The 27,957-nt window shown below is 43.1% G+C and overlaps 2 protein-coding genes across 2 annotated transcripts in view; both read left to right on the top strand.

The window, feature by feature from the left end:
- The window catches only part of LOC134502748 (disintegrin and metalloproteinase domain-containing protein 9-like), a 658,699-nt gene that overhangs the window by 127,086 nt on the left and 503,656 nt on the right, over positions 1 to 27,957 (top strand). The gene's annotated exons all lie outside the window — the stretch shown is intronic.
- IDO2 (indoleamine 2,3-dioxygenase 2) lies at positions 15 to 27,801 on the top strand. Its single transcript, XM_063311234.1, has 10 exons — positions 15 to 113; positions 3,507 to 3,602; positions 11,490 to 11,609; positions 13,166 to 13,284; positions 13,867 to 13,881; positions 15,712 to 15,811; positions 17,956 to 18,073; positions 20,439 to 20,490; positions 26,402 to 26,550; positions 27,443 to 27,801. The coding sequence occupies exons 1-10, from the start codon at positions 15 to 17 to the stop codon at positions 27,799 to 27,801; spliced, it is 1,227 nt and encodes a 408-aa protein (XP_063167304.1).

Raw genomic sequence — 27,957 nt, 5'->3', positions numbered from 1 at the left:
CAAATCTAATAAAAATGGAGATCACCAAGGATCACGTGAAACAGAAGACGGCATTCACACTGAAGAGATTTCATATTTCTGAAGATTACGGTTTCCTTCTTCCAGATCCACTGGTAGGAACAGCCTTTTGCCAAAACCCTAAGGTGGGAGCGGGAGGGGACAGTCTGCAGAAGGCTGGGGGCAAGGAAGGAGGTTGAGGAACAAAATCTATTAGTAACTTTCTCCCAAAGTTGTCTGGATTTGGGCTTGCAGATAGGCAGAATTATCTGGGATCAATTTGTATTTGAGATTGAATATTTAAGAGATTATATAAGCTTTCAGATAGGGAGGAATGTTTATGTTCTGATATCCTTACATGGTTTTAAGAGTGAGAATGGGGAATGGGGTCTGGTACAAACAAATGTGAGAATATAGATTTTTTATTTTTTTCCCAATCTGAGAAGGACAGACAGTGAGTGGCTATTGTTTCTGAATGAATAGATTGGAGACATCCTTGGAGACCTGAAGATATCATCCCACTGCAGCAGCGATCTGTGGAATGACATAAAATAAGCTTTGCTGGAACAGGAAATATGATCTTTCATGGATCTTCTTTTAATTGAGGGCAATCAGATGTGGGTAGGCATGCGTACCCTTTTGAGGCCAAAGACCTAAGTAGGGAGAGTGACCAAAGCCAGCAGGAAGAACTATATTTGATATAACATAAAGGAGAATTAAATCAATTACATTAATGACAGTTATGAATATATTTCCTTACCTTGTCCTGAAGAATCTCTTCTTTCCATGCCTCCCAAAGCCTTCAACCTGTCCTTCTGCTAAACCTCCTTCAGAAATGATTACCCGACTGTAATTTTTAACCTTACAGTTAAACGTTGTTAAATTACATGAAGAGTAATTTTATTAACTATGTTTCATTCATTTAATTTGAGATAACCTGAAATGAAGTTTAACCTTTGTCCTGGTCCTGCTTATGTACTCCAGTCTGAGCCCAAATACCAAAAATTGTGCACTTTTCCTTAGTGATGCAGTTCTAGACTCATGTAGATGTTGTGTCATGCCCTCTGGATTTCTAGGGGCAGAGGGGCTAAGAAGGACTGAAGCTAGCAGCCTTGCCCACAGCTCCTGCAAGGGAAGGTCAAAATCTGCAAGACTGAGGTGTGGGTGTAACATTGTGATGCAATCCTCCTTGCTCCTATTGCAGGCATGTGCCACCATCTTGCAGATGTTGCCCCCTTCCCCTGTGGACCCCACCAAGCTCTGCTTCTGTAACGGCATGGCCCCTATCTGGATGGGTGCATGGTGTCAGGGGAAACGGCAAAGAGAATCATGCTGAGCCAGATGCAGACTCTAGTTTCTTTCTTATTCTCTACCATTGTTATGGAGATCACAGGTGAGGAATGAGGGGGTGCGTTCCAGGGGGAAAAACACACTCACAGTGTAGAAGACCTTGGGCGTCTGGCCAAGAAGTTCAGGCAGGACATGCCTTAGAGTTTCTGGAGTTTTTCCCTTAGAGCCTGCTAGTTTTGCTCAATTTGGCAAGATTCTGTTTGTATGATAGAAACCGTAATGACTAGCGCTTCATTCCTGGCTCAGTGTAGTTGCTTCGCCTTATCCCTGACAACCACACACAGAACCTTGCCATACTAAAGCTCCCTTAGCAGAGCTGAAGGGAAAAATCCCCTTGTGAGTCTCTCCTCTCCCCACCTTCCAATCTCCATCTCATCACCCCCCTCCTCAGGGAGAAATCCTACCACATATGGTCAAGCAAAGCACAGCTGGAGGCTTGTAAGAACCAGTCCAGGACATCTGAAAAGCTCTTAGATAGAGCTCAGCATTGAAGGTCTTTCAGAAGGAACCAGATCAGTGGGTAGAGAAATTGAGTGGACAATTCCTCAGAATTTCTGCAGGGACAAAAGAATTTCTTCAACTTCCCCTCAGCAGGAACTGGAGCATGGCTGTTCAACATCCCATGGATCTTCTTTTCTCCTGATGCCTTAGTAAATGGAAACATGGAAACCAGCAAAACTGCAGACTGTCAGGGAGACAGTGAAACAAGCCAGAATTTTCACACATGCACATTGGTCACATTATCCCTAAATAAATGGGGGAAATCCACCACCATTCAGAGTAATGTCTTTTTTCCTTAGCAAGGATTACCCTCTTTCATCAAATTAAAGAAGAGGTAGAGAAAAATGGAGGAGCATTACTCTGTCAGACAAAGCATCCAGTTGTGAAAGGTTGATTTTTTTAAGATTAAAAAAAAATCAGTTTAAGAGTTTTGCAGAGAAACTTTTCATCAGAATGGAAAAGAGTCACAAATCTCAACTTGAGGGTAATTCTAGAAACAGGACTCCACTTTACATCGTGAACATTAGCAATCCCAATGGTGCCAAATCCCACCATGGGGGAAGAGATAAATAAATCTTATACTTTGGATCAGCAAAAAAGACAGTCATAATGTAAAGCAATATTAGGGAAAATTAAAAGCAATGGCAACTATCCCAGGATGAAAAACAACAGGACAAAGAAAATCATCAGAGTTCCTAACCATTGCTAACTTCTCGGCAATCTTTTCTATTTGATTGTCTCGCGCATGGGATTATATAGTAAGAAATTTGTTTCCCATCACTGGTCAGGATATAATTAAAATAGCAGATTCCCTCCTCCCCAGGGAAAGCCCTCAAGTGGATCAAAATTTATTAAATGCTGACACAGCCAAGAATCTGGAAGAACTGAGAATTTCTGGTTGCATACTTTTATTACAGTAAAAATGTACCCTACTTCTTTGCAGACATTTCTATGTCACAGGGCAGATGCCTTTACCAGTCAGTTCTGATGATTAGGTGGTCTATAAGTGGCCACAGCACTGAGGCAGCCATTCTGTGAAGAGTTAAGCCTTCCCCATGATAATGTGCTTTGACAGCCTGTTGTGGGTGCTCTCAAAGTTCTAGTTGTGGTGATTGACCCCAAAGGTTACTTGTCCCCCAAGTAAAGAAGTAAGCAGATCAAATGCATCTTGATCTTTTAGATAATGTATGATCTAGTGAATTGACTGCAATCCATCAGACATGAATTGGGGCCTGACAGGGAGCAAAATTTGGGTATCAGCCAAGTCCTTCATGGAAAATCACATCTAGTAGGTGGGTGGCCATTCGTAGGAGGACCTAGACTTTGCTGTACCTCAGCTGCCAATATGACTGGTCTTTCTAGCTGGTGCAGTTGGGATCTTTAATTTAGGAACCGTTGGAGGACTACAAGTTCTCCATTTCTCTGCTTTGAGGATAATAAAGTCTTTTAGGCCTCTTTTCAATCCAGGGGTGGAGAAACTGCACTGAACTACATTTCTCAGCATCCTAAGCCAGTGTTGACAATGGGCATTGAATGCTGGGAACTGTAATTCCACAATGTCTGAAGGATCACATTCTCCATGTTCAACCTAATCTGTAGAATTCATATGTACACAATTCATATAATCACAAATTTCTCTTTTGTTCTCTCCCTTTAAGAAAGAACTTCCTCCTTTCTATAATCCATGGATGGAGATTGCTCACAGACTGACTTACTTGATTGAGAGCCATCAACTTCGTTCCCATGTGAACAAGGTACTGAAATTCCCCATCATGCATGCTTCTAGCCATAGAGATCTCACAGTGTGCTTCTTGGCTCTCCAGCAAGCCAGTTTCGTTTCTGTTGTGCATACTGAAGGACTGAAGGCTGGCTTTCCTTTCAGCCTTGTCTTTTAGTTGGGATGTCCACTTTTAATTTTTAAAACACCCTGAAAAATTGTGTGCTTATTCTCTCAGTATTTGTCTTATTGATTAAAAATGAAATGTGAGTTGGCAGGACATATTTCTTTGTGATTTTGAAGTGTGAGGAGTGGTAAGGGCAATTATTAATACATCTGATGGCAAACTTCCATGATGTTTGACTTCCCAACATACCATACAGCCCAGAGTGATTTTAAGGATCTTCCTCAATGTGAATAAGGTAGGAATACTTGCATTTTATAGTGGGTTAATGTCCTCTACAGTGTAGAGGCTATCACTAACAAGGCCTCACTCCTAATCCAATTTCCTTCATTTCCCAAGGGGTGGAATTTTTAGCAGGTCCTCGCTATAGAAGTTGGTTCTCAAGATGATAAAGATTCAAGCAGTCATCATATACACAACCAGGTGCCAGGTTCCCCTTTATCAGTGAAGAGACTTGCACCAGAAAACTATGGGGAACAGACTCAGAACATCTCCACTCTAATGTATGCAGACATATATTGTTTCTAAATTGAAAATACTTCACTTGCTGGAATTTTTGTATCACTGCTTCTTTCAGCTTAATAAATCTGGCTAAAGAGAACTCTGTGGTATTTGTGCTTGAGACAAAAAAATCACTTTCAGTTCAAGCAGCTTACCGAACAGCCTGATATTCTTGATGTTTGGGCTGGATGAGCAGAATCATGCTTGCAAGGCCATGGGACAAATATATATAAGGGACCATATTGTGCAGCCTTTGGTTCTGAAGCCAAGAAGATTGTTTGGGCCATGCAGAAATGTACCTGTCTCCAACTCCTTAAACCAAACCCATCTTTTCCTGGAACTGTGCTGCAGCAGTGCAATCCCAGGAAAAGACAAATTTGTGTGAAGGAATTGGAGACAAGCCCTGCTTGAGCATCCTGCATAAACCAAAGCATCTTTTATCCTTTAAATCTGAACCACTGCACAACCCTAATATTTTTTCCCTGTAGATGGACTTGAAAGCAGTTCTGAGCAGGAAAAGAATAAGATAACCTTTTCCTCTCCCCATGGATCCTCTCTTAAAAATTATCACCTTTCCACTACGTTTTTCCTTGGCAAACAAGCGAAGGGAAATGAGGAAAGGATTAGGCAAGTTTGGCTTTCAGACTTCCTGGGTTCTTGGTGTTTTCTGAGCTTGGTTGTTGCCAGGAAATGAAACATTTGCATGAAAACAACTAAGCTCAAGGAACACCAAGAATCCAACAATTCAGCTCTGAGCTCCCTATATTGTCTACATTTGGACCTCTGTCTAAGTCCGAGGTGTCCACAAGAGCAGGGCTGCAACTAGGGTCTGTGTCACCCGGGGCAAACATGGATTCCATGCCCATTTTGGTGCCCCCCCCCCCAGTGAGGCACCCGTGGCACATGCCCCGCTTGCCCCCCACCCCAGTTGCGGCCCTGCACAAGATGGGCGAAAAAAAATCAAGAAGGCTTCTGTGACCACACCACCAACGCCTTGCCCATTTTCATGTGCATCATGAAGTCATGGCAACTATCTTGATTTTTATAACCCCCCCCACCCCCATGGATAGCCCTGCCCAGCATCTAGGTCATACTGGTTTTATTTATGTAGATGGCAGTCCGAAACACAATTACTCTGAGATGAATAGATTCCCCAATTCAATTCAGTGGGGATTATTACTGAGCAAACACATTTTACAATTTTCTGTCTTCTATTTTACTGTGAAGCCTAGGGCAATATGGCTTAAAGGCTTCTGGAACTGATTATCAACCAATGAGGAGGGAGGGAGGAGGGAATGGAGATAAGCTTTAAGTTAGTTTTTTAATGATGACTAGCTGGAGTGAAAAGACCAAGAGAACAGAATATCTGTAGCTCAGGGTTGAATTGTGGAGTCCCTGGTGCTCTCTGAGCCTGGTTATTTCTTGCTGTGGTACTGAAGATGTTGCCTAGGCAGGCAACGTAATGTCTGCGAGCAAACAACCAAGTTCAGAGAGCACCAAGGACTCCACAGGAGTGAAAAGAGGCCAGGGAGATGAGGCAACAAAAAAAGTTGATCTCCTAGCTGGTCAGTGGGTAGGCCCTCCTTTCCTTCTGTCCAATGCTGCAGTGAGGTTTTGGCCTCAAGATGGAGGTAGAGGTTCCCACAGCCCAGGGCTCCCCCAGAAGGTGATTTAAGGTTAAACTAGGCTAAAATGGGGTTGGGCATTATAGATTCAGATTGTTGTGGAAAACAAGTCATACTGTTAGTATATTGTGTGAGCCACATGGAGGCCCCAGATTATCTGCCAGGACTACCTGTCAGCAATCGGAACCATAAGTGGACCATGCAATCAATGTCTTCACCTCTAAGGTCCAAGGGCAGATTTATTTTTCCTTCTCAAGTTGATGTCCTTAACTTGTTACTGCAGGTGACTGCCTAGTTTTGCCACCTCTGCCCATCATATAATATGGTTTATTAGTTTATTATGTTATTCACACAACATATTATGTGAATGCTCCATTGTTGTATTGTGAAGCAGCAATTAGGGCTAAGCATGATGGGTAAATTCAGCCACAATGTGCCTTAACCACATCAACCACCTCCCGTTTGGGTGAAACCAAACAGATCTGAATGATTTATCCCATTTTCTTTGAATGTGGGAGCTACATCTTGGCAGTGGATGGGGTTGGAACAAAGGGGATAGGGTGACCATTTCTCTAGAACTGGGACAAAATAGACGGCCCCTTTTTTCTCGCTAAATTTCTTCTTCTCTGTAGTGTGCTCAAACAGCTAAGACAGTTGTTCTTGCAACTTGCAGACAGATTTGGAAATTAGTTGGAGGGCTGCTGAAGTCAGGGTGACAAAAGTGTACAATCACAGGCATACACTATGCCCCATACCTGCTGTAACCTTTCAGAAAATTTTGTGCATTAAAAAAAAAGCAAATTGTGTTGTACCCCTTACTTGTTCTATATTTTAGAATAAGAAAGGAAAGGAAGAGGAAGAGAACAAATTTTGGCAAAGTGCTTGGAAGATAAACAAAGCATGTTCCGATTTCTGTAAAAATATGAACCTTTTGCCTTCTCCTCTGCAGTGCTGCAAGAATTCCAACAGAGGGCACTTGTCTCACAGAAGAGAAAATACATAGGCGTTAGATTTCTTTTTTTTAAATGTATATTTATTAAGAATTTTCATACAATAAAAGATGAATCAAAAGAAAAAAGAAAAGAAAAAGAAAAAGTGTAAGAAAAGAAAACAAAAACTAAAGTTAAGAAATACATAAATGGTCCGACCTTCTTTTCAACTGATAATTACATTCTTATTGTCCCTCCTCCCTCTTAAATATTTTACAAATCCCCTCATCCCTCATTTAGTCCACATCTTTCTTAATCTTCAAATCCATAAATCACCAATTCATTTTTTTCTTCTTTCAGCAAAAAGTCCATATAAGGTTTCCAGCCTTTCAAAGAAGTTTTTGGTGTTTGTTCTCTGACCAAACAGGTCAGTTTCACCATTTCTGCAAATTCTGGCATTTTTACAATCCATTCTTCTACTGTGGGAAATTCCCTATTCTTCCATCATTGTGCATACAATAATCTTGCTGCAGGTACCACATACAATATCAATCTACCGTGAATCTTTTCTAATTCATTCTAAGTTCCAATAAAAAGAGTTCTGGTTTCTTAGCAATATTGATCTTTAATATCGTTTGCATCATTATAAGAATTTGTATCCAAAATTTCTTAGCATTCTCCCAAGTCCACCATGCATGATAAGATGTCCCCTCATTTGTATCATGCTTTTCACATGATAGTTTCCCTGGTGTTATATACCACCAATGCATCATTTTATTAAAAAAATCTCTTAAATTATGACACAGCGTAAATTTAAGGCCAGTTACCCACACATTCTCTCCCAAGTGTCCATCTCTTATGTTATATACAAGATTAGTAGCCCATTTTGTCATGCAATCTTTAATCTGTTCTTCTTCCATTTCAAATCTTAACACGAGCTTATACATTTTTGCTATTACATGTTCATCATTTGTACAGAATTCAATTTCAAATTCCATTTTGTATTTTTCAATTACAATGGTCTTTTTATTTATATAAAATCTTCCTTTTAACTGTGCGTATGAAAACCATTGAAAACTATGTCCTTCTGCAACCAATTGTTCCCTTGACTTCATCTTGATTTCTCCTTCATTCTGTATTAATTAGTCTTGATATCAACCACTTCTCTCTGTCTGCTGTTTCTCTTCTATAAAATGCTTCCTGTACTGAGGTCGATATAGATATCTTCGGGCACAGCCTGGGTTGGTATTTATTCCATACTCTCAATATGGGAATTAGATTTCATTGGGTTGTCTATTGAAGCCTGCTGATGTCCCAGAACGTCTACATCAAAGATCTTGATCAAATCTCCAAGCTTGATTACTTTTTGCCAACAAATTACTGAGGGAGCCCACAAAGTAGGAATGAGCCCAAGATCAAGGGGAATTGCCACTTCAGATTCTGATGGTTGTATTTGGCCATTATGGCTACTATTAACTGATAGGCTTCAGGGAATTTTATTACCTCCCCTTTTTAAATTCCCTATCACAGCATCATCAATTTGAGGTACCTGAGAGTCCAGGAATAGCCTATCTACCAAGTGGTCAAAATTTAAGTAGTCCAGGATATTCAGATAAGGAAGTTTCTAAGAGTGGAGCAGAAGAGACAGAGCTGTTACTATCACCCTTCCCCTAATGGCCTGCACTGCAAGACCAGACTCTACAAATGTCAGTGAATGACAAATTGATTCAAGTGCTGGCTCTGCCACCTGGTCTTGGCTCTCTATGTGTATGTGGGAAAGACCTTGGGAGACCAGGTGAAGAGAAAAGTCAGAAAAGAGATGGCATAGCCTGCAGCTACATAATGGGTGGGGAAGAGGCTCAGAAGGGACCCTCCCTAGTTTTTCAGGGTGTAAAGGAGATGGGGGAGAATTGTATTTTAAGACTTGCTGTTGTAGTCCCTGTTCCAATGTTCCTGTTCCAGTGTTCCTAGAAAACATCGTAATGGGTTCCCATGCCATGGGGTTGACACGAGTTGCTGTACGGGAGGGGGCTCCTCCTGCTCCTTGTACCAGGCTGCGATGCGAGGAGTGAAGAATGAAGAATGCATGTTTGGGTTATCTTGCCTGGTCAAGGACATTTCCCGCAGACTGGCAGGAACCGTTAGGGGCACCTGCAGGGCATGGAATTGTACTGACTTTGCAGGGAGGGACCTGAAGCCGTTTGGGGTTTTATTAGGAGATACCTTGCGCTTTTACTATTCTCAGCTTTGCTTGTGATCCTGCATACTATTCATTATTAAATCAGATATCCATGAAAGCCTTGTGTGAGTCTGATAGTGATTTTGAATAGGCAATCATTACACTTGCAAGGTTCTGTTAATGTAGCTTTACGATAAAGTAGAATCAGCTTATCTGGTCATGTTTCCTGTCTGGTCCACCTGGGAAGGCTGACACTATGGAAGTTCTGCAGCCTCTACTCCTGGGCTCTCGAACCCAGTTTTCTCCTCCTGTCAGACTTCCCTCCTTTCAAAGTAGATTGGAAACCATTGATTTAAAGAACAAGAATCTAGGACTTCTGATCAATAATTTATTAGAAGAAAGGATAAGGGTGAAAGAGTTCCAGTAAGTACCCTACTTTCAACAAGACAGTTTAGGGCAGCAAAACCCTAGTTCATTTCTTCTGACTTTTTCTACATAAGAGTTTATTTATTATTATTATTATTTTTTAATCCCTCCTTAATTTTTTTTATAAATACTTCAAGGCAGCTAACATACCAAATACTCCTTCCTCCTCCTATTTTCCCCACCAACAACCCTGTGAGGTGGGTTGGGCTGAGAGAGAGCGACTGGCCCAAGGTCACCCAGCCAGCTTTCGTGCCTAAGGCGGGACTAGAACTCTCAGTCGCCTGGTTTCTAGCCCAGCACCTTAATCACTAGACCAAACTGGCTCTTAAACTGGAAGCTTGCCTTTTTTGTGAAGCAGCAGCAGCACTTTACTGTTTTATAGTAATAGTGTGAGAAATAACTCTCATATCCTCACAGCTGAACTGGAAATCACCGTAACAAAGCCATATTTTAAGGCATCCTATTCATGAAGTAAGCTTTAATGGGGCATATGCACTAAGGGCTTGTCTGATCTTTGATCATAATAAACTGAAATTGAAACACGTAAGGATCTTGTTCATCTTGACTTCATTCCCAAAACAACTGTGCCCACATGCCCATCGTTGCCCCAGGCTGGCCAGCTTCAGCAATGAGTTCTGCAAGGGAGCTTTAGTCATGTTTAAAGGTAAAGGTTTCCCTTGACATTAAGTCCAGTCGTGTCTGACTCTAGGGGGCGGTGCTCATCTCCGTTTCAAAGCTGAAGAGCCGGCGTTTGTCCATAGACACTTCCATGGTCATGTGGCCAGCATGACTGAATGGAACGCCGTTACCTGCCCGCCGAAGCGGTACCTATTAATCTACTCACATTTGCATGTTTTCGAACTGCTAGGTTGGCAGGAGCTGGGACTGGCAACGGGAGCTCATCCCGTCACGCGGATTCGAACCGCCGACCTTCTGATCGGCAAACTCAGCAGCTCAGCGGTTTAACCCGCAGCGCCACTGCGTCCCTTTAGTCATGTTTACTGGACTATAAATAGACCTTTTGCAATCAGGATCTTGATGAAGGCCTCTCATCACATTTCAGTGATCAGAGAAATACAGAATTCTGAATTCTTCCTGACTTTGCAGCTAAAGTCCAAAAGTAAGAGTGGAGAACTTCAGGGCTGAAAACAATTTGCTGTTAACATTAAAGGTGAGATTGGAGAGTGGAAGCTTTTAATTAGAAGTGCAAGAGCTCTGAAAAACACTTCAATGGCATTTTGCCTGCATTAGATCAAGCAGATGCTGCAACTGTATCTTATTATGAGAAGAAAAAGAAATGTCCAGTAAATAGTTACAGTTGCCCTGGAGTGCAAAGAAGTTTTAATCTGGAAGGTTTTCAAGCATCCTGTGATGGGTCTGATAGATGCTGTGCTGGTCTGGAAAGAGTCAGCAGATCCCATGCTCCTTAGCATAGCAAACCTGTAGTGTATGTTTCCCTTCCACTGTGTGATTTCTTCCCCTTTCAACTATTCTTAAGGGAAAGCATTAATAATGGGGAGTGATAAGTAAGTTCTGTTTCTAGTGCCTGATGTATGATGGCTAATTTGCATATGCACGTCTTCACTCAAAGCTGTGGAAATCAAGTGCTGAACATGGAGGCTTGTACAGCCCTCAGCTGGTGCGCTGTGACATGCTGGAGAGGAATGGGAGTTTTGCTGTCGTTATGTCAGAATGCAACGGGAAAACCAGAACTTAGCAAAGTTAAATAGAGTTGGAATGGGTTTATTGATCTGAAGTATAGCAGCGTGCATCCCACAGGAGATTTCGGACAAGCATTCAGTGGTGTTAAAAAGAGTTCAGATTGTATGAAATATTATTTCTTACAGTCAAGCTGAATTTTATGTATTTATTCTTAATGGAATATTCAGGAAGGAAGGAAGGAAGGAAGGAAGGAAGGAAGGAAGGAAGGAAGGAAGGGAGGGAGGGAGGGAGGGAGGGAGGAAGGAAGGAAGGAAGGAAGGAAGGAAGGAAGGGAGTGGAGGGAGGGAGGGAGGGAGGGAGGGAGGGAGGAAAATTAATAACAATATTGCTTCTGTTTAATGCTTTCCTGTTTCAACAGATGCCTCTACTAAGCTGCCAGTACCTCCAAGGCCACCGAGAACTGTATTTGGCCCATCTGGTCCTGAGCTGCATCACAATGGGCTATGTCTGGCAAGAAGGTGAAAAAGGGGCTGCCAAGGTATAGTCCACACTTGCAACATTTGGCCTTTATTAAACCTAACATGAATCAGAGCATCTGCTCTGCAGGAGGACGCAAAGGGAAAACACAAGTGCAATGATGTAAGCACGCAAATGCCACAATTATGACCTTTCATTAGAATGTCTGGTGCAAGAATGTAAGTCACAGCATTATTGTGCTGATGTCATCATGCATATGTGGTCATTCACTGCCTTTGTCCTCTCCCTACAGGTTTCTTTGATACAAACAGATCCATGCCTCCTACACTAATGTCTAGTTGGGATTAGTTACAAGATTGTTATCAGCTCCAGAAGCATATCAAAATGCTAATCCATCTGTCACAGCAACAGCCCATTGCCTTGATGTTTCTGCTTCTTTTACTATGTACTGTTTTATTGTCTGCACTTTTTAGTGCTTGTAGGCTATATTAATTGGCTGGCCTTTGGCACTAATAAAGAATTCATTCATTCATTCATTCATTCATTCATTCATTCATTCATTCATTCATTCATTCATTCATTCATTCATTCATTTTCAATTATCTTTAAATGCATGTCTTATAACAGCAACCTTTCCTCCAGTTAGAAAGTGTCCATTCTCAATATTCTCAATAGATTTTTTTTAAAAAACAGCAAATTACAGGTTAGGGTTAACCCTCGACTTATAACCACAACTGGGACTGGAACTTCTGTTGCTAATGAGGCGGTTGTTAAATGTGTCTTGTCTGATTTTTATGACCTTATTGCTGCAGTAGTTAAGTGAATCATGTAGTTGTTAAGCAAATCTGGCCTCCCCCATTGACTTTGCTTGCGAGAAGCTGGCTGGGAAGGTCACAAATGGTGATTATGTGACCCCAGGATGCTGCAACCATTGTAAATACATGCCGTTTGCCAGGTGCCCAAATTTTGATCATGTGACTGTGGGGACGCTGCAGGACAGGTTATAAGTCACTTTTTCCAGTGCTGTTGTAACTTCACACTGTCGCTAAATGAATGGTCGTAGGTCGAGGACTAACTGTAGTCCAGAAGGAGGTTTATAAATGACAGCTTTGAAATAGAGTCCTCCACCATCTTTATCAACTTTGTCTTGGTAACCATGTTTGCATTGGGAAGGCAAATACCCCAAAGCTGTCCATTTGGGAGCCACATTCCTTGCTGCTTGTCAAGATGTCAAGATGGGGCTGTCTACTCTTTGGCATGTACATTACACCTGCATAGAAGCTGCTGTTTGCTGAACCAAGTGGCACAGTGACTATGTTCTGCTGATGAGAACCGGGGTAGCAGAAGCAGTTCTGGGTTTTCGAAGGGATACTTTGCTTGAGTATCTGGTGAATGAAATGCTATTTTGGAGATGTACCTAACCTCAAAATATAACTCATTGAAGTCTTCTTCAATGCTTTTAGTATCGAAATATTGGGACAACATTGGGCAATATGGACTTACAAGGCTTTCTACTGCTTTCAAGATCCTTTTTCCAGCCACCTGGAACCCTGCTGAAATCCAGTAGGACACAGTCTGAGGCACAGCTGGTGTTGACCTGCTGGTCTTGTCTTCCAGATCTTGCCACGAAACCTGGCCATCCCCCTTGGACAAGTCTCTGAAATGCTAGGTCTGCCTCCTATCCTGGTCCACACAGATTTCGTTTTGGTGAACTGGAAGAAAAAGAATCCCCATGGGTAAATCTATTGACCAAAATACCTGTGCTTAATAGTTGGAGATCAGATCATAGCTGGTGCCATGTAACCTTAAATGTTGAACTGTCTAAATGGGATGTTTCCATCTGGATCAGTTTTGGTTGAGCAGGTAACTTTTAAAAAACGGAATAGAGAGTTTAATAGAGAATTATATTTTAACAATAGATTAATAGATAGATCTATTAATAGATTACATTTTAATTGATTATATTTAACAAGCATGGGCTGCTGTAGAAGTTTTGAGGAGCCAATTACATAATTTTGTCTACCCTGAATAATCTAATCTTAAAGAAAATGAACCCAGCTAGGTTCCCTAATTGCAAAAATAAAGAGAAATGTCAAAATCAATTTTAGGGCAACATGAGTTGGCAGCAGTTGCAGAAATGCTAGTGATGACTTATCCAGATGTTTGCAGCCTAGATCTGCTAGCCCTAACTTATGTGTGGGGATACGTTGTTGTTTAAAGCACAGTAGTACCATGGTGGACTTTACTCTTCAACTGATTTCATCTCTTGATTTTGCTTCCTTGTATATGTTGGCGGATGTCACTTCAATTTCTCCAAGGCCTCTGGAAATTGAGTAAGTCTTTGAGAATCCCTGTTTTTTTTTGCAGGACAAGATTAATTTAGCGATCACCTTAGAGTCAGTATTCAGGCTGTTTGAAGTCAAACAGCTGCTAGTTTTAGGAAGACAGCTTGTTTACAATGTTCCAAGCGGCTATTCTTGCCAGTTACGTTCCCACAGAATAGAAAGCTGAGATCTTAGAGAATCATCTCTGCCCATCAAACAGCTGCTTGGGGGCACGTGCAGCTTTCCTCTTAAACAAAAATGGCAAACTAACCAGAAATGGATTGTTTAGCAAGTAATTGCTTATCCAGGATCCTGGCCTCTTACCCCCTTTCCAGGCCAGTACTATAAACCAAGGTGTATTTAACTATTTATTTCATTTAGCTTTGTTTTTGCTTGGCTTAGGGTTCTTTACTGGAACACTAATCTAATTCAAAATTTAGGAATGTCTCCAGTGCATTGATTTGCACTGTTGGTTCTGGTTTATCTCAGTACCACTTCTCACTGCTACATGTCCCTTCTTAAGTTGCTTCTGGAGGAACACGCTCCTTGGTAGAGAAAAAATATTGCCGATCCTCTGTGTTCAGGTGTGAGAGGGATTAAGTGGACTTGTACATGGTAAGCTAGGAGTTACCGAACATCATATGGCAATGCACAATATTGTTTTTTCTACCTGCCTGCAATTGTAATAATAAGACAGAATAATGTTTAGCACTTAGGACAAGTTTGATACTGTTTAGTGGCCAGATGGCCAAATCTTAATACAAAATGTGAGGGACTTTATTTATCACCAGTCATCAGCAAATAATAGAGGATGGGATTCCCTTGTCCATGGGACTAATCTCGATCACTAGAATGACCCATCTGGGCTGCAGGATCTCAAAGAAGTCCTTTTCCAAGTTGTGTTGCTGGAATATGTTAACCATGTATAACTTTATTAATGAGTTAACTATATACCAGTATATTAATGCCTGTAGATTGTCCCTGATGTTTGATACCAATCAACATGTCATGTCATGATATAGTGCAGTGTTCCTCAACCTTGGCGACTTTAGGATGTGTGGACTTCAACTCCGCTAGCTGGGGAATTCTGGGAGATGAAGTCCACACGTCTTAAAGTCGCCAAGGTTGAGGAACACTGATCTATTGACATGTGGTTAGAGGCCAGGCATTTGTGTGAATGATGAGACCCACTTAAACCAAGCCATGGAGATGGGAAGGTTTTCTCAGGATGATTTTAACTTATTCAGAATGTGGAAAAGTACCAGAATGAAGACTCACAACAAAAGATGGTCCTCAAAACGACAGATGGTTCCCATGTGGACTGGCTGAGGCAATGGCATTCCAATAGAAATGAACCAAAAGGTATGAGAAAAGTGCCAGGATGGGTCTGGTCAAACTTTGATGGACTGATCAACCCTTGTTGGAAGTTACAAAAATCAATGGGAACCATCACATAGAATGAGATTCTGTGCACTCTAGGTGGCCTGCCTCACTTCTTCTGGAGCTCCAACCTCACTTGGCCAAATAGACTTTGAGTTGGGGAGGCATGCATGTGAATGAGTAGAGCTTTTAGTTTGGAAAGTGAACGATAACAGTTATAAACCTACATTTGTTTCTATGTGCCTGTGTCTTCTGCTCAAACAGGTGGTACAGATGTTTGAAACACCGTCAAAGCTTGCCAAGCTGTGAACGGAAGCAATAAGGGAGGGATTGTACACAGCCTATAAATCTACTGTTTTGTACACCTTGAGCTTTTTACAAGAAACAACCTCTCCCTTGCAAGCGCTAATAAATACTTGTACTTCCTTTCCTAGACTTTCGATTTTGCTCTCTTCACAGGAACCTGGAGCCCATAGTTAGTCTGCCTGGAGGACCTAGCACCACCGGGTTTATGCTTGTCAGTTTTCTGGCTGAGAAAGCTGCTGCACCAGGACTCAAGGTCTAGTCTTCCCTTAAATTAATTGTCAGTGTTTGTTCTGGATCTTTTGTGAGTGATCAAGGAGCACATTCACCAGTGTTTTGGCTAATCTGAAAGCACGGAGGTTGAGTTCACATAACGGGGTAGACTATGCTAAGACAAGCTGGTGGTCTGTGATTTGGATCTAACCATTCTGTCAGCGTGGACCTGGTCATCACATTAAGTCCTCATGTAGTACACTGACAAGGTGAGGAGGCACAGCATGTTCTGTGAACGAAGCAAATGTGTTTTTTTTAACCCTTGTTTAGGGTCATATGAACCCAGCCATAGCTCACATGGTAGAACTCCTAACTTCTGTTAAAAATAAAGTAGAATTTTGCCTAAACCATGCATAATGAACACATGCATAATGAACTGCAAAATGACTCAACACATTAAAAAAATAAAGTAGCAAGCAAAATGGAAGGATATAATGAAAGCATAATTAAATCCCAGGGTGCTTAAAATTTCCTATCATTATTGCCATCACTGGGAGAAAAGCAGTGGGTCAAAAGCACATCAGTGGGAGTGCCAGGTAAGTCTTCTGGAGGGCATTTCTGAAGTGGGAACTTGCAGTAAGAAGGCCCTCTCCTTTATAGCCCCCCATCTCACTTCCCATGGTGGGGGAACCAAGAGTTTGACCTGTTGGAATGGGCAAAAGGGCCATGCTGGCTCTTAAATTCATAAATAATAATGAATTACAAGTTAATTATGTCTCGAAGGACTTCCTTTTGTTCATCTTATAGTCTGAATTGGCAGGTTTTTTTTCAGATCATGGGCTATAACAGTTATTGACCTGCTAGCAGGCTATGCAAAATCTTCCCGATAGGTGGTCAAATTGTTTGGTCTGCTTTCACTTGTTTTTGTGAGTTTGGGAAGGGGATTAAGGAAGTTTTCTTTTCTTTTCTTTTCTTTTCTTTCTTTTTGCCTCACAGAGGCCTTGAACTCATATGTACACTCACTCTTGAAACCACCCCAACCTAGCAAAAAGAAAAAAAACCCACACCCAACTTAGTAAAATTGTGCCACTAAAAACTGCCCATTTTAGCACCAAAATTTGGCAGTGATATCTTGGGGTGCTTTAGGAGATACACATGGGATGCTGGGGTGTGTGAGTTGGGATATGGAAGAATTCCTCCAGTGATTTCTTTGGAAGTGAATTTGGGAGTTTACCTCCCAGAAGAACCCATGGTTTGCAGGAAGACAACACAACCAGCATTCGTCTTCTTGTTCTCTAAAAAAGTCATCTGCTGAAAGGTTGCACTTGTTTGTAATATATATATGGGGTGCCTAAAAATTAATACACCCTTACACTGTGTATTAAACTTTAAAAAACCCCAGAAACACTGAGCTAGCTTCCCTTCATTGGTTCTCCCTGGAAAGATCATGGTATCTATGAGAACTGCACCTAGTTTTTCTCTTTTTAATGAGAAGATTCTGCTTTAAAACCCTTCAAGAGCCAGGAGAGAGTTATGAACTTCTTTTGAGAATGTGCGGCAAAGACAGAAAGGGCAGTAGGAATTAAAAAAAGAACCAAAGAAAAAAAAAGAAATGAAGAGGGAGAGAAAGGGGAAAACAACATGGTGGTGCAAAAGGAAATTTATTCATTAAATCAAAAAGCCCAGTACATAAATGTATTCATTAGGGTGACTTTCAGTGTCAAACTAAATTTAAATTTAATTTAATTTAAAATTAATGAAAAAAATAATTTTTATTAAAGCTTTTAAGCAAGAAGATTAAAAACTAACACAAACTAATAGAAAGTAAGAAAGTAAGAAAGAAAAGGGGAAAAGAAAGAAAGAAAGAAAGAAAGAAAAGAAAAAAAACAGAATGCAAGAAAAGGAAATAGTTAAAGAAAAAGAGAAAAGAAATATGTAAGGAAGTGGCTTCTGATGTTCTTCACAGCAGTTATAAGTACAATATATTTTAACCTCTCTGAAATTTTGGAAAGTGCTTTCTGAGATAGGAAAACACGCCCCTGTTGGCCCTCTGGCCTGTGGGTTAAGAAGTTGGGGATATGCAGCCAGTGGATTCCTGGAAGGTAACTCAGTCACTGGGATTCAGGCGGCATATAAATTTAAATAACAACAACAACAACAAAAATCTCTTGTTCTCATTTCTGGCAGGCACTGGCCAAGGCTGTGACTGGACTCCTTCAGCCAGATGATGAAATCCTGGTTGACGCGTTGCAAGAAGTGACAAACACAGTTCAAGAAATGACCAAAGCTATGAAGAAAACACATGGTAGGCCTTTGATTCACAGACACTTAACCGAGTTCAGTCCTGGGCTATAACCATGGTTTGTTTCCATCACGATCTGTTGAACTATAATGGGCTGATCTGACCATAGCACATGGGTGCATGTGTTTCCCAAAACCTCTGAGGAAACTCCCAATTCCCTCCAAAAGTTGTTTATTGTAGTTTATCCACAGAGGGAATTATTAACTATGGTTTGTATAGTATAAGGAAACTTAATTATGGCTTAACACAATGTATGAACCGATATGTGGGCTTTATGAAGAAGCAAAGATGGAGAAAGTGCAAAATAAATAAATAAATTAATTAATTAATGTCTATATGTATATACTTTGGCCACATAATGAGAAGACAGGACACCCTGGAGAAGATGCTGATGCTAGGGAGAGTGGAGGGCAAAAGGAAGAGGGGCCGACCAAGGGCAAGGTGGACGGATGATATTCTAGAGGGGACGGACTCGTCCCTGGGGGAGCTGGGGGTGTTGACGACCGACAGGAAGCTCTGGCATGGGCTGGCCCATGAAGTCACGAAGAGTCGGAAGCGACTGAACGAATAAACAAAATATGTATAGACATGTATAGGAGGTAATGGCAAACCACTTCCGAAAAACCTTGCGGAGAAAACTGCAGGGACTTGTCCAAGCAGTGTCTGAGTATCGGACACAACTGAATGGATTTTAAAAAAAAGTATAGATTAATTCTTTTGGAATTCATGAAAAGCACTGTAATTTCTTGGCATTTATTTATTTAATTTAAAAAGCAAGTTACTAGTCTTTGTGGCTATGATGGTAATCTTGAACTGTTTGGAAAGCGTCTTAAAAGCCTGTTGAGCTGAACTGCTCTCCCCCCCGCCCCATTTGGATCCCACTATTCCTCCAATGACAATAACAGAGGACATACCTTCCGTCTCCGCCACAACTCTGTGAGGTGAAGTTGGCCAAAGCAACACTGCAGCCTGAATCTGGGCCAATTCATGTTGGGATGTTTAGGGCCGAGCCTGCACACGTTTCCTATAAACATGACGCAGTCAAGATGCAGTCAGAGTTGTCTTAATCACGAAGTGGAATAAAATACACAACACAGAAAATATATATTCCATAGATTCCAATTGCGCCCGGACTGCACAGGGATAATCTTTGTGATAATGTTGTTTTGCCGAGTCGCCCCTCCAGGGTTGCTCAGGGGAGAGCATTAAAAAGAACTCTAGACACGAACCATCAGTGGCTGTGATAGGAAAGCGGGTCTTTAATGCTGGGAGGAGCCTTTGAATTTCGCTACGTGGTCGATGGGTCTCAGTTCCGTTTGAAGCTCAGTATTGTTGTTCAGTATTGTTGACCCATTGCCTGATTATTTCCTTGGCCTTTTCCAGCCCTGATATTAGGAAAGCCTCTGATGCTGTAACATTTACCCACCATTTAGATCTGTAATTGTCTCCTGTGATTAGTGAAAGCAACCCCACTGGGGCTAGACTGAGGCTTAGCCAAATGGATAGAACTGATTTCCAAACGTTGGCCTCTCTGCTAGGCAGTCCTGCTTCCAATCTCAGGGTTGTATTTATTAATTAATTTAATTAATTTTTGTCCCACCTTTATTGTTTTTATAAATAACTCAAGGCGGCAAACACGCCTAATACTCCTTCCTCCTCCTGTTTTCCCCACAACAACAACCCTGTGAGGTGGGTTGGGCTGAGAGAGAGGGACTGGCCCAAGGTCACCCAGCCGGCTTTCAGGCCTAAGGCGGGACTAGAACTCTCCTACCACACCTGATTGGCTCTTGGGCTGAGAGGGAGGGACTGGCCCGAGGTCACCCAGCCGGCTTTCATGCCTAAGGCGGGACTAGAACTCTCAAACCACGCCTGATTGGCTCTTGGGCTGAGAGAGAGGGACTGGCCCAAGGTCACCCAGCTGGCTTTCAGGCCTAAGGCGGGACTAGAACTCTCCTACCATGCCTGATTGGCTCTTGGGCTGAGAGAGAGGGACTGGCCCGAGGTCACCCAGCCGGCTTTCATGCCTAAGGCGGGACTAGAACTCACAGACTCCCGGTTTCTAGCCCAGCACCTTAACCACTAGACCAAACTGGCTCATTTGGCCCACATCTCAATGTCAGGGGAAACAAAAACAGTCTTAGAGAGCTAGACTGCTTAATTTTCTCACAGGGAACCAAACCAGAAAGGAGTCACAGTTGTGCCCTATATAGTAACTGAGCAACAGATTTTGCATTGAATAATTTAATTGTGGTTAGGACAAATATCCTGTCTGTCTTCAGTGAAATCAAATGGCAGCCATGCTTTGATGGTCAAAAGAGGAGGCATACCTGCCAAGCAGAACCTGATCTTTATGTTCTCTGATTCCTAGATTATGTGGATCCTTCAATATTTTATGGAGTGACAAGAATATTTTTTTCTGGGTAAGTACGGCGTATAGTCCTTTGGATCTAGAAGTGTTTTTCGAGCAGAATCACAGAGAGAAGCAGCTGCTGATATTGAGAAGACCCACACTGCCAACTGAACTGGGCACTCTCCCTATTCTCCAAGAACTGGCCCAAGCTCCTGGACCAGTTAGAGGTGGCATTAAGCAAGCACAGGCAAGGGTTCCTTCTATTATTTTCCTTTGTAATGTATTACTCGTTTTCACAATATTCAGAGCATTCATTCTCAAGTCACACATAAGGCTATAAAGCTCTCCCATTTGCTTGGGATGGCTCAGGTTTATCCTTCCCTCCCTCCCTCTTTGTTTTCCTTGAGCACTCATTCATCTAATCTAATCTTTTTGTCTGCATTTTCAATTAATATGCATGTTTTCATAGCCCATGTTTTTTGACCCTGCAAGCTGCATCATTAGGTGTGAGAGAACAGATTTCAACACAGAGGGCATCTTTACTGGTCTGTCCGTTTGAGAAGCATGGGCTGTGCAGCATTTGCATCAAAATCTGCATTAGATGAATGCTTGTCTGACCCTCACCAACGCCTTAGTGTTGCTTTGGGAAAGTTCCTGGATCATAAATGAAGGAAGAGAATAGATGATTTCAACCCCTGACCCGCACATCTTCCCTCCGAGTCTTTACAACCTCTTCTCTTACAAAAAGCTTGCTAGCGGGCCATGTTAATCTCTTCCTTAATGCTTGGTTTCCTGAGGCCACATTAGCTAATTGTGTTGCCTTCACTTAATCAGGGCCTCTCATTAAACCTTCATTAAAATTGGGATGTATTAAAGCTGAGAGGGGAACAAATGATACTTGTAAGGAATGGAATTTTGACTCTAATGCCGAAGCCTCCCTTTGGGCATTGCAGAGTCCCTGAATGACCACAAAGGGAACTTGTTGCTCGATCGCCAATATAAAAGTAGGTTACATGATACTGTATCTGACTAACTCAGGCTGAGGCTGAAACAGGAGTGGTCCTCCTAGTTTAACAGGAGTAGCACTCACACAGAGAATGAATGAGAGGGAGAGAGAAAACCCTATAGATCTGTGTTAGATTGGGACCTCAGCAGAAACAATGGATAAGCCTGTTATTGGCCTCCATGCTGGGTGAGTTCAGTTGTCAGATTCTCTTTGCCTAAACCAAAATAAAATTGTGGGGGTGTCTGCAAGGTGTGATTAAAAAAAAAGTCAGGATGGCAACCATGATGGTGTGGCTACCATCTTAGCTTTTTGAGCATATTCTGTGGACACACCTGAAAAATTGTATTACCTGCATTCAACAGCAGTTTTTGATAAGTGGTTGTACTCTTAGCAGAATAGTGGCCCATTCTTGGGGAGGATTACTGTGTGTGTGTGTGTGTGTGTGTGTATTCAAGGAGTGAAACAAGTGTATTGAGATTTATGGAGGATTAAAGCATCCATGTTGCTCTTATCCCAAACCAACAGAAATAGCCCAAGTTTTAGGATGTTGGGAGATTTAAGGGATAAAGTGCATGCCTTAAGTATCACCAAACTCTGCAAAGCACCATCAACCACTCAAATCCACAAAACAGGCAAAAAGGTTGTCCTTGTCTTCCCCATTTGTGTTCTAGATGCTCAGAGACTGGGTGGCCATGAAAGCCCATGAGCCTTGAGTTGCCCACCCTTGCCTTAGATTTACATAACAAAGAAACTCACATCTGAGCATCAGAACTAAAAGGTCAGCTACATCTATTAACTTTATTGTGGTTGCTGACTGTCACTGAAGAGAAGGAGAACAGAGGCCCCAATGGGTTTCTGCTCACTTTTAGGAGAAAAAGGCCTGAACAGAGGCTGTGCATTCCCAGTACTGGGCCTGAAGGTGAGTCAGTGGCAATGCCTCCATAGTCACGTGTTGCTGGGCAAAAGGGGCTTCACATGCCAGAAACAGACTTTCCACCTCCCACATGCTCCCTGTTCCTTGGTAGAAATGCCCCAGTGCAACCAGGTCTTCTGAGCAGCTGCTAGGAAGCAGGCTTTTCAGCTCTTGTTTTGCTCTCTCTGACCGTTTCAATAAAACAGCAGCCTAAAAATAAATCTGATTGATCCCTGGTGCTTCTGTAACACCTGGCAGGGAGGGTAGGTGGCACAGGATGGCTAATGAGCAATATGCAGCTTGAGTCTCTGTGAGCGCCAACCTACCTGCAGTTGAATAGTGTCTCCTGCAATGCACCCCTTGGCAGAGGAATTGCGGGCTCTGAAGCTACCACCGCCCTCCTCCTCTTCCCAGACCATGAAGGTTCAGGAGAGTGGGGGAGTGAAGTTTATTTTTATTTATTATTTATTTATTCAAATTTATCACCACCCATCTCCCCAGAGAAGGGACTCTGGGCAGTTTACAATAAAACATAGATTGAAAAGCCTTATAAAACTATAGAATAAATATAATAGATAATAAAATATAAATATGGTAGGAACCCAATGGCTAAAAGTTCTTTATAAGCTGAAAGCCAAACAGGGCCACTCTACAGAAGTAGCCATCCCCAAAGGTGACTATTCTCCCTCCCGCCCCAGGCATGGTGACAAAACCAGGTCTTTAATTGTTTTCTGAAGTCCAGGAGGGAGGGGGCCAACCTCACTTCCAGGGGAAGGATATTCCAAAGGGCAGGGGCTGTTGCAGAGAAGGCCTGCCTCCTGGACCCCGCCAGATGGAGTTGTCTTACAGACGGGGTTCGTAGCATGCCCTCTGTGCATGACTGGGTGGGGCGGATTGATGTGATGGGGATGAGACGGTCCCTCAGGTAGCTTGGTCCCATGCCATGTAGGGCTTTAAAGGTGGTAACCAACACCTTGAATTGGACCCAGAAGCAAACTGGTACCCAATGCAGCCCGCGGAGCAAATGAGTAATATGTGCTAATCTTGAAGCACCTAAGATTGCCTGTGAGGCTGCATTTTGCACCAGCTGAAGCTTCTGGATACTCTTCAAGTGTAGCCCCACGTAGAGCGCATTGCAGTAGTCTATATGAGAGATGACCAGGGCATGAGTGACCATTTGATGGGCCTCTCACTCCAGGAAGGGGCGTAACTGGTGCACAACACGAAGTTGCACAAAGGCCCTTCTGGCCACGGCTGCCACCTGCAGGAGCCATGAGTCCAGGAGGACCCCCAAGTTACGCACCGGGTCTGTCTGGGGCAGTGCAACCCCATCCAGAACTAAAGATGGCAATTTCGCAGAAATCAAGGAGCCATTAATCCACAGCCACTCCGTCTTCCCCGGGTTCATCCACCTGTTGTCCCCCATCCAGGCCCCCACAGCCCCCAAGCACTTGGAAAGGGTGGTCACGGCATCACTTACTTCACCCGGGATGGAGATATATAATTGAGTATCATCAGCATATTGATGATACCTCACCCCGTAGTGACAGATGATCTCGCCCAGTGGTTTCATGTAGTTGTTAAAAAGGAGCAGAGAGAGTACCAAGCCCTGCAGCATCCCACAAAGTAGGGGCCGCGGGCTGGATCTCTTGCTTCCTATCAACACTGACTGGGACCGACCCTGAAGGAAGGAGGTGAACCAGCGCAGAACATGCCGCCCACCCCCAACTCCCTAAGTCGGTCCAGAAGGATACCATGGTTGATGGTATCAAAAGCTACTGAGAGGTCAAGAAGAGCAAGAATGGATGCACTGCCTCCATCCCGCTCCCGCCAGAGGTCATCCATAAGTGTGACCAATGCTGTTTCCATCCCATAACCAGGCCTGAAACCTGACTGAAAGTGGTCTAGATAATCCATTTCCTCCAGGAACCTCTGGAGCTGTAAAGCCACCACTTTCTCAACCACCTTCCCCAAAAAGGGGAGGTGGGAGACTGGGCGAAAATTGTCCAGTATAGTAGGGTCCAGCGATGGTTTCTTGAGGAGGGGGTGCACCAGTGCTTCCTTAAAGGCACCCCCTCTCTCAAGGATGTATTTACCATCGCCTGGACCCAGCCACATGTCACCTCCCAAGCTGCTTTCACCAGCCAGGAGGGGCATGAGTCTAATTGGCAAGTGGTGGCATTTGCAGTCTGGAGGATCCTGTCCACTTCCTCAGGTTCAACAGGATTGGACTGTTCCCAGATAACATGGTAAGTATGTTCCCTGGGTATCTCCTCCAACTCTGTCTCACACTTGGAGTCCAACTCGGTCTGGATCCCAGCGATTTTATCCTGCAGGTGCCCCGAAAATTCCTCCGCATGGCCCTGTAGATGGATTTCTGACTCCCCTTTCCCTAAAAGGGATCGGGTAATCTTAAACAGGGCTGCCAGGTGGCATTCTGCAGACGCAATAAGAGTGGAGAAGTATTGATGCTTCGCCGCTCTTATCACCACAAGGTAGGCCTTAATCGCGGTTCTAGCTTGTGTTTGGTTGGGTTCGGTTTTTGTCTTCCTCCAGTGGCGCTCTAGGCATCTCTTAACCCTCTTCAAAACCCTCAGCTCCTCCGTAAACCATGGCGAGTGTTGGGTTTGGATGGGCAAGAGAGGCCACACAGGCGCGATCCTGTCCAAGGCCCTGGCTGCCTCCCTATTCCAGGCGGCAGCCAGGGCCTCTGCTGGCCGTGCAGCAGATCCCTGGGCACCACCCCCAGCTCCCTCTGAAACCTCACTGGGTCCATCAGTCACCGGGGATGGACCATCCGAATGGGTCCTGCCTCCCTGCGGAGGGGGGCGGCATAGGAGAATCTCAGGGCCAGCAGGGCATGATCTGACCATGACAATGGGGACAGATGTGGCTCTCCCCTCAGATCACATTGCCACTGCTCTGACAAGACTAAATCTGGTGTGAGGCTGCTGTCTCGAGTTGGGTCCCGAATAATCTGGTGGCCATGAACTCCTGAGCTGCTTCCGAGGCCCACCCCAGGGAAGGCAGATTGAACTCCCCCAAAACCATAAGTCTGGGGAACTCCAATTGGTTGCAGATAGGCTGTGCTCATACAACATGCTTAACTAGATCAGGTTAAAACCTGCGAGCATAGTTTGGTAAGCTTGGCCAGGCTTTTCCTTCACTGGGGATCTTGTGGCCGGTCTGTTTTAATGAGTTTAGAATTCAGTATACAGAACATGGGGTAATTCAGTAACCAGCTTAAGTATTATGTATGAAAGCATCTGAATTGGGATTATTGTATCTAGTTGATCCTAGGGATGGGGGTCAAAGAATTGACTCTTCTTAGCCCCAAATTTGAGAACAACCTGGATTTCTGCTGAACACCTGAAAACCCAAAGGGCAGTTGCTCATGGTTAGACAAAGGGCATTTATTTGGAATGCAAATGGATCAGAAAAAGCTTGAATTATTCATATTTCAAGGCTATTGTCCAATAAAATAGCAATGAGGATCTTTTTTCTTTCCTGTCAAGGGCCTTTAGCCTTGTCCGGGGAAGGTAAAGTGATTGTAGGTAAAGTGGAAGCAGAACATGAAAGGGGCAGAGCCCAAAAGAAAGAAAGTTACAGCTTTCTTTTCCTTTGCAGAGAAATCAGGCCAACAGCTATCTGTCCCTCTTGGGCCTCACACTGCCCACCTCTGCTGAAAAGTAGGACATTTCTGAAGTCTGAGCATGGAGAAAATTCAAGCGTTAGAGAATCTATATAGCTCAGGGTTGAACTGTTTGGTCCTTGGTGTTCTCTGAGCTTTGTTGTTTTCTTGGAGATGTTTCATTGCTGCGTTAGGTAACATCATCCATGCATAGGACAGTGGACTTTTCTGGTTGTTGATAAATAGTACCTTGCCTTACCAGTCTTGGTTGGGGTGTGTTTTCTTCCTTGATGGTTCCTTGATTAGGGTATTGTTTCTGCCATGATTGTTTGGCCAGTGCTGTTCCTGCTTACCTGGGTATTGGCTGCTAGAGAAGGCCTATCTGTTGGTCCTCCTTTGTGCAATCCATTGGCCTGTTTTCTCTTTTTTAGTTGGAAAGATAACCCTGTTTTACCAGAAGGGTTATTGTATGAAGGCCTATGTGAACAGCCTCTGGCGTACTCTGGGGGCAGTGCAGCCCAAAGTTCCACCCTGCATGCCTTTGATGAGCTGCTTGGTATCCAACATCAGAAGGAGAGCGGTAAGGCCTGTCCTTTGCCTGCATTCAGATCTGCCGTTGCATGTTCAAACTATGGTAAACACCAGTGGGTTTTCCAAATCTTCCACCCAACTGGTGGATCAAGGAATCAGGTGTATGATTTCTCAGAATTTCTCTGGGAGAAGGAAGAAGAATTCCCCTGTGTGGTCACAGTAGACTTTCTACTGAGAAAGTCCCACCAGGAAGAATTTCCTCCTGATCTCTTCCATTGGGATTGAATGGAAGTGTGGGAAGCCAGAAAGATTGGGGACTGCAGGAGAGGCCATGAAGGCCGAGGCATTCATACCCACTCCTTGGCCACCTAGTTACTAAATAAGCATGTGTACATCACATTCCATCCATGAGAATTTCACTGAAATTAACTTCCTTTTGAAGGAATGTTTAAAGCAAAGTCTTTCTCTTCAAAGTGAATGAGGACTGTCAGGGGATAAATGCAGATATTTCCTCCATGCTTCTTGTTAAAACTCTGGTATAACTCCTTGAAAGTTGAAAATTAGAGGTCAGGGAGAAGAATCCTAATCTAGCTCATCCTTTGCCAAGTTAGTTTTGGTGCTCAGGACTAATGTTTACCAAGAATAAAGAGGATATGCAAAGTGAAAATTAAACAGAGAGACTGTGAAAGGGCATGGAAAGAGTTTGAAAGTCCACCATGTCCAGTATTGGCTTGTCTCTAGTGATCCAGCTGCTGTTAACATAGGCCAGCTTTCCTTAGTCATATGGTCTCTGGAAGCCTATTCCTGTAACTCTGAGCGTTGTTGGTTAGAAATTATGAGGGATTTCAAAATATCTAAGGGGCTATTTGTTGTGGAGGCTGACTTAATCATTTTAAATTGCCTTGAACCCTCTTATCCATTACTTCTATATCTTTCACCAGCTGCATTTTTGCACAGGATGAGAAAATATATGCCCCCTCACCATCAAGCGTTCATTGAAGAAATCCGATCTGTCCCTCCACTGAAGTGTCATGTCTTATCTTCTGGAAACAAAGACCTCCAATCCACGTATAACAAGTGTGTGGCTGCCCTTTCTGAGCTGAGGACCTACCATATCACCATGGTCACCAAGTACATCATCATAGCAGCTAGAAAAGCCAAGACCAAGCTGGGCAAAACTGTTCCTCAAACAACGAGTCCTCCATCTTTCTTGGAAGGGGTAGGGACTGGTGGCTCACGGGTTCTGAACTTCTTAAAAAGTGTCCGGGACACAACAAGAGAAGCTATGATACAACTCTAAAAGACTGTCCTTTTTGTCAAGTAGAGATTACAGTTATGATTATGGGGCCCAAGTCAGCCAACTTCTCTTTATATGTATATAATAGGAGTGAGCAACTCCACAGGCAGACGGCACCACTTTTTAAAATAGTTTTTATTAAAAGATTTTACATATATA

This window comes from Candoia aspera, chromosome 9, assembly GCF_035149785.1.
Source record: "Candoia aspera isolate rCanAsp1 chromosome 9, rCanAsp1.hap2, whole genome shotgun sequence".
Classification (NCBI taxonomy): Eukaryota; Metazoa; Chordata; class Lepidosauria; order Squamata; family Boidae; genus Candoia; species Candoia aspera.
Note: the sequence above shows the minus strand (reverse complement) of the source record. Positions and strands in the feature narration are given on the sequence as shown.

Coding starts and splice junctions, on each gene's coding strand:
- IDO2 (XM_063311234.1), top strand. CDS start 15: ATGGAGATCACCAAGGATCACGTGAAACAGAAGACGGCATTCACACTG. Junction 114..3,506: donor TCCTTCTTCCAGATCCACTG/GTAGGAACAGCC, acceptor TCTCCCTTTAAG/AAAGAACTTCCTCCTTTCTA. Junction 18,074..20,438: donor AGCTATGAAGAAAACACATG/GTAGGCCTTTGA, acceptor TCTGATTCCTAG/ATTATGTGGATCCTTCAATA.